Below are 7,457 nucleotides of genomic sequence, written 5' to 3'. Positions count from 1 at the left end.
AGGCAGATCACTTGAGGTCAGGAGTTTGAGACCAGCCTGGCCAACATGGTGAAATCCCATCTCTGCCAAAAAATATAAAAATTAGCTAGCTGGGCCTAGAGGCACACCCCTGTAATCCCAGCTACTCTGTAGGCTGAGGCATAAGAATCACTTGAACCCAAAGGCAGAGGTTTCAGTGAGCCCCTCCCCTCCTGCCGAAAAAAAAAAAAAAAAAAAAAAAGATCTCTAAAGTTCTAAAAGAAAAATTTTAAAAAAAGGAGAAAAAAGCATCCCTAAAACTTTGTAGTCAAGAAGCCTATTTAACTGGGTCTTATGACAATATATTTACTATAATAACAAACACTTATATTCATCTGAGTGCTACACAGGTATCCTTGTATTTCTCACAACTGCTCTATGAAATAAGTGGTGTTTTTATCCCTTTTTACAGGGGGGGATATCAAAGTACAGAGATTAAGTGACTCTCCCCAGGGCACTTAGCTAACACGTGGTAGAATTGGGACTTGAACCAGGCAATTTAGCTACAGGGTCTACATTCTTAACTATTACCCTATATTAACATACTCAAACTTAGTTGATACCATGACACTTTTTTGTTGTTCTAGAATGTATCTTTTGAAACCTTGTGTTCCAAGGGACAGTTTGGGAAATGGTTTAATAATAGATCTATTTAACTTAAGATAAAACAAATACTGAGAATGAAAATTTCTGCTAATCTAATACTTTTTCTTCTTAAATGGCATATACCCCATTTGATTTGCCAGTAATCATCTGTTGACAATAATAGGATGTTCAAAACACTGACTTTACAAATTTGTTCTTGAAATATTATTTTCACATGTGCTTAAAAATAACATTTATTGGCTGGGCACAGTGGCTCACACCTGTAATCCCAGCATTTTGGGAGGCTGAGGTGGGTGGATCACTTGAGGTCAGGAGTTTGGGACCAGCCTGGCCAACATGGGGAAACCCCATCTCTACTAAAAATACAAAAATTAGCCTGGTGTGGTGGTGCACGTCTGTAATCCCAGCTACTTGGGATGCTGAGGCAAGAGAATAGCTTGAGCCTGGGAGGCAGAGGTTGCTGTGAGTCAAGACTGCGCCCCTGGAATCCAGCCTGTGTGACAGAGCGAGACTCCATCTCCAAAAGAAAAAAAACACACATTTATTTAAAAAATACTTTTCTTTCTTTTAATCACTTCCCCCATATTCGAGGAGGCAGTGTAAGATTTTTTGTTCTCTACATTTTGGTGGGTTCAGATTTTAATACCTGACATAATTTTGAACTACCAAAGGCTAAAGAAAGGCAGTTGAAGGGATTACTATTAATGGTGTGTATTAGGAACCTTTTGCTAAATATAATACATTACTACTCTAAAATAGAATATGTTGATAATACTGTGAAGAATTGTGTTCTCCACTGTCTGATAAATTAGTGTCAGAGAGCAGTTATGTGAAAGTTAAATATAATTTCAGCATTATCATTAATTTTTATAAATAAATTCTGAAAACCTTCCTGCTCTTGAAAGCACCAGGAGTCTTTGCATAATTAGAGAACTAGCTACATTTTGCCACTTTTATTGTCTAGTAATAAATGGTTTTGTTAGATAAATGATATAATATTCTTTCATAATTCAGGAGACTGTCAAGCAAAGGGCAGTTGACTTCTGCTAGACATTTAAATAGTTTGCATCCAACACTCTGCTGTTAAAATAGTGAATAGATTGTATTAAGCTTGAGACTGCCAAGTAGTGCAGGCGACCTAGGTAATGTTAGGACTTCGCATTCAAGGAATACTCAGAAATTGAGAGAAGATGATGAAGAGAGATGATGATGATGATTATTATACTTTGTTTCTCTACATTAGTACATGTTTCTCTACATTAGTACATGTAGAGAAACAAAGTGTATAATTTGAGTTAACCACTGTGTTATAATGATTAGTAATCCCAGTTTTGAAATTCTTTATGAAATAATTTCCGTTGAAGGTAAAATCTTATTAATGGTCACTATTATTGAAGCCAAATGACTCAAAGGCATTTCATGCAGCCTTAATAACAAATCAGTTCTTTTTTAAAAACCTTTTCTTTTCTTTTCTTTTTTTTTGAGATGGAGTCTCACTATGTTGCCCAGGCTGGTCTCAAACTCCTGGCCTCAAGTGATCGATCTTCCCACCATCCAATCCCAGATTATAGGCGTGAGCTACCATGTCCAGCACAAATTAGTTCTTAACTAATTTTTCTGAAAACTGGCACATAAACAGAATTAAGCAGTTAACCTGTCTTTCCTTTACAGTTATTTCTGACGGTTACCAAATAATTTATGTGGCGAAGTTTTTTTTTGTTTTTGTTTTTGTTTTTTGAGATGGAGTCTCACTCTGTCACTCAGGCTGGAGTGCAGTGGCATGATCTCGGCTCACTGCAACATCTGCCTCCTGGGTTCAAGTGATTCTCATGCCTCAGCCTCCAGAGTAACTGAGATTACAGGTGTGTGCTATCACACCTGGCTAATTTTTGTATTTTGGGTAGAGATAGGGTTTTGCCATGTTGGCCAGGTTGGTCACAAACTCCTGGCCTCGAGTGATCTACCTTCCTCGGCCTCCCAAGTGCTGGGATTACAGACGTGAGCCACCACGCCTAGCAGTAATTGATATGACAACTTTTTTTTATAGAAAATCTTTAGCCCGTTATGGTGGCTCAGGCCTGTAATCCCAACACTTTGGGAAGCCGAGGCGGGAGTTTGAGACAACTCTGGCCAATATGGCGAAATCCTGTCTCTACTAAAAATACAAAAAAGTTAGCCAGGTATGGTGGCTCATGACTGTAGTCCCAGCTACTTGGGAGGCTGAGATGGGAGAATCGCTTGAACCCCGGAGACAGAGGTTGCAGTGAGCCAGGATTGCACCACTACACTCCAGCCTGGGCGACAGAGCAAGACTCCATCTCAAAAAATAAAAAAAGAGAGAAAATCTTTAGATAATAGATGCAGAAGGAATGGTAGAATTAGAATATTATAATTTTGCAACCCATGCTGAAATAATAGATTTTGGCTAGGGTTTCTCAATCTTGGCAATATTGACATTTCAGGCCAAATAATTTTTTGTTGTGGAAGACTGTTTTGTGCATTGCAGGATGTTTAGCGGCATCCCTAGATTCTACCCACTAAATGCCAGTTGTCCCCCTCAGTTTACAACCAAAATTATTTGCAAATTACCAAATGTCTGCTGGAAGGAAAATCACTCCCAATTGAGAACTATTGATCTAAGCAGTGATCATCAGTACCACCTTTTTTGTTTTAAAACCTTACAGTCTGTGAAAATGCCTTCCTAAAACCATTAAATAGTTTTTCTGCAACTTCATAATTGATGGCTTAAACCGATAGCACTTGAACTAAACTGATCAATAGTAACATCACAGAGAGATAACACAAACAATGTGTACCTTTTAATTTGATAGAATAAGAAGTGGTATACAATACCAACTGCGAAATAGTAAGTATTCTTGCCAAAGAGTTAAATCTGAATCAAATCAGGCCTCTAGGTCTAACTTCTTCTGTGTGGAAAATACAGGAGGACATGTTAAATGACACCGGAGGAGTATAACCAGCAAAATTCAGGATATGGAAAATTCTGTAGAACAAAAGGCCTGGTATCATCAACAAATAAATAGCAAGGTGGAGAAAAAAAGAGAAGGAGACGAAACAAGAGTTAACGAACTTTTTCTGCAAAGGGTGCCAGATAAAAGTAGTTTAGGCTTTACAGACCTTATAGACTCTGTCACAAATGCAAAAGCAGTCATAGACAGTACATAAACTAATGAGCATGGCTGTGTCTGGTAAAAGTTTACTTACAAAGCCAGGTGTAAAGGCCAGTTTACACGTGGCTATAAATAAACTTTGTAAAGGCAGGTTGGAGTTTGCTGACCCTGAATTAAAAGATGTTTAAAAAGACGTCCAAATGTATTGTGCCACTGCACTCCACTCTGGGTGACAGAGCAAGACTCCATCTCAAAAAAAAAAAAAAAAAAAAGATACATCCAAATGCAAGTGTTAGGCCTTGCTTGGATCTTGTTTTAAGCAAATCAACTGTTTTTTAAAAACATCATTTATGGGACAATCAGGGACATTTGAATAGTGACTAGGTATTTTATGGTCTTAAGTAATTATTGTTAATTCTTTTAGGAGGGATAATGGTGTTGTACTTATTACAGGAAACTTTATTTTTTAGCAATATGTAACAGTATTTATAGATGAAATAATATCAGGATTTGCCTTAAGTCTAGTTGGAAGCAAGGGTGGTTCTTAGACATAACGGACTATAGCCCGGTGTGGTGGCTCACACCCGTAATTCCAGCAGCTCAGGAGTTCAAGGCTGCAGTGAGCTGTGATCACACCACTGCATTCCAAGCAGGGCGGCAGAGTGAGACCCTGTCCCCATGTATATGAGACGGATTACAATGTATCCAAGATTCAAAACCTGTTTGTCAAGAGAAAATCTTAAAACTGGAGTCTAGTTTTGGTAAAGATATTTGCTGTTTGAATAAAATGAACAAATATTTGACAAACTTTATAGTTTTCCGCTTTTGTATATCTTATGTTGTTTTTCAGAAATTTCATCTGTGTAAAGATATGTCAATATCTTTGAAAGAACGTTTTGATTGAGTAGGCCATAAATTAGTAGTCTAGGGCAGGGGTCAGCATACTTGAGCCCATTGCTTCTTTATATAGATACAAATACAGTTTGTTAGAGCATAGCATGCATATACATTTATGTGTTGTTCATGGCAAATTTGAACTACAGCAGCAGAATTTAGTCTTGCAGCAGAGACTGGTCCACAAAGCCCAAAATATTTACTCTCTGGCTCTTTATAGAAAAAGTTGGCAGATCCCTAGTCTAGAAACAGATAAAACTTCTCATATCTGGCCAGGTGTGGTGGTTCATGCCTATAATCCCGGAACTTTGGGAGGCTGGGGCAGGCAGATCACATGAGCCTTAGGAGTTCAAGATGAGCTTGGGCAACATGGTGAAACCCCTTCTCTACAAAAAAAAAAACAAAAACAAAAACAAAAAAACAAGCATTAGCCGAGCATGGTGGCATGTGCCTGTAGTCCTAGCTACTTGGGAGGCTGCGGTGGAAGAATCATCTGAGCCCAGGGAGGTCAAGGCTGCGCTGAGCCATAGTTGTGCTACTACACTCCAGCCTGGGTGACAGCAAGACCCTGTCTCAAAACAAAACAAAAAAACTTGTTTTCTTTGGCATGTATTTTTGATCTAATGATTAAAGTCAGCAAGCAGTTCTGTAATCCAGACCACCACCTTGATGATATATTTCTTTGTAGAAAATCTTCAAAGACTATTCTTAACCTTCCTATTTATAGAAGTTGTTTTCTGAGTCCTTACGTTTTTTGTGTTCTGTCCTCAACACCATTTTCCCCAAGATAATGTCCTTTAATTATCCCTCTCTTTGTTCTCACCCTACACTTCAGTACATTTACCCTACACCTAAAAAGTTTTAGTACAATGTGGAGAGTGAATCCTTCTGATATGTTCTTAAAGATATCCTTTTTATTTAGTTGATCTAATACTAACTTTTCAAATTCATTACATGTGTTGTGAATTTTGAATTAATTTTTAAAATGAAAATCACATTATTCTTTTTACATCTATGAAGGTTTTTAACATGTGGAACTAAACTTCTATACCTTTGGACTTCATCACATACAAATTCTATTCCTGGAACAGTTACCAAAAAAGGATATGTCATGGAAAGAATAGTGCTACAGGTAATGGTACTTCTTGACATGTAGAGAGGTGTAAATTGAAATTTCTTCATAAAATGTGTGTGCGCATACCATGACTTGGGTTGTTAAAGAAACCTAACTGATCTTGTTTTAATCTCAGGATCTATCTTCTATTTTAATATCAATATTTCTGAGAAGCAGTAAAACATGCACTGTACCCATCCCAAGAAATATGTATGTGCTATTGAGAATTACCAACAATGGTAATCAATTGCAACAAGAAGCATTAATTTAATATTCAATGTAAATACACCCTGATTGCTAAGAAAAAATCTCTTGTCTTAAAGACAAAAAGGTTAATGTGGCAAATATGTAGACTATAATTTGATCAATTTCTGTTAAATTTTAAAGGTTGATTTTCCTTCTCCTGCATTTGATGTAATTTATACAACTCCTCAAGTTGACAGAAGCATTATACAGCAATATAACTTAGAAACGCTAGAGAATGATATAAAAGGGAAACTTCTTGATATTCTTCATAAAGACTCATCACTTGGGTATGCTCTGTTTATTCTGTTTTGTGCTAAGTATCTCCTATAATGTAAAAGTCAACTTAAGGCTTACATTAAATATCCTGATTCTGTTCATGATTTATCAACTTTCTGGGTATGGAAAGTTTTCTATTTACTTTTTTTCAATAATCTACAAAATTTTTGTCTTGAGGGCCAGCTAGTATTTAACTTATTTTTAAAATTATATAAAAAGACTACATAACTGCATAAAAGTTTAGAAATTTGTCAAGTCAAACCTTTTTACTTAAACAAAAAGCAAACAATAGACTGGCAACTATATTTACAATAAATATCAAGAGGTTTTTTTTTTTTTTTTTTTGAGACGGAGTCTCGCTCTGTCGCCCAGGCTGCCAGGCTGGAGTGCAGTGGCCGGATCTCAGCTCACTGCAAGCTCCGCCTCCCAGGCTTACGCCATTCTCCTGCCTCAGCCTCCTGAGTAGCTGGGACTACAGGCGCCCGCCACCTTGTCCGGCTAGTTTTTTGTATTTTTTAGTAGAGACGGGGTTTCACCGTGTTAGCCAGGATGGTCTCAATCTCCTGACCTTGTGATCTGCCCGTCTTGGAGTTTTTTTAATCGTAAAGAACTTGTTAATAAGATTAAAACCAACAACTCAGTAGTCAAGGAGACTAAGTATGAACAAGCAGTTTTTTTAGAAAAATACAATGCTTTTAAACAATCTGAAAAGATGTTCAATTTCTCAGTAATCAAGGAAATATAAATTAATTCAAGATACCATCTAACACATCAGAGTGGCAAACATTAAAATACCTTGTTAAAAGTGTTGATAAGGATATATAAAATGGGAATTATACATTTGCAGAAGTACAAAAAGCTACATCTCCTTTGGAGAGCAATTTGGCAAAATCTACGAGGCTATAATGTGTATATTCTGTGACCCAGCAATGCCATTTCCAGTTATATAAAACTCTTTTATATTTTCTTATGGAGACAAGAATATTCACTGCAGTATTTATTTGGATTATTGAAAAACTGTTTGGAGACTGGGCGTGGTGGCCCATGCCTGTACTCTTGACACTTTAGGAGGCTGAGATGGGAGGATTGCCTGAGCCTAGGAGTTGGAGACCAACCCTGACAATATAGTGAGACCCTGTCTCTACAAAAAAATTAAAAGTAGCCAGGCACAG

At 37.2% G+C, this 7,457-nt stretch overlaps 1 protein-coding gene across 1 annotated transcript in view; it reads left to right on the top strand.

Moving 5' to 3' along the window:
• The window catches only part of PIK3C2A (phosphatidylinositol-4-phosphate 3-kinase, catalytic subunit type 2 alpha), a 146,691-nt gene that overhangs the window by 95,262 nt on the left and 43,972 nt on the right, over positions 1-7,457 (top strand). Inside the window, exons 14-15 of the mRNA XM_011937522.1 lie at positions 5,670-5,781; positions 6,151-6,296. Coding sequence (XP_011792912.1) covers positions 5,670-5,781; positions 6,151-6,296 — 258 coding nt within the window. The remainder of the gene's footprint in view (positions 1-5,669; positions 5,782-6,150; positions 6,297-7,457) is intronic.

The sequence above is a fragment of the Colobus angolensis genome, unplaced genomic scaffold (assembly GCF_000951035.1).
Source record: "Colobus angolensis palliatus isolate OR3802 unplaced genomic scaffold, Cang.pa_1.0 Scaffold164, whole genome shotgun sequence".
NCBI lineage: Eukaryota > Metazoa > Chordata > Mammalia > Primates > Cercopithecidae > Colobus > Colobus angolensis.
Note: the sequence above shows the minus strand (reverse complement) of the source record. Positions and strands in the feature narration are given on the sequence as shown.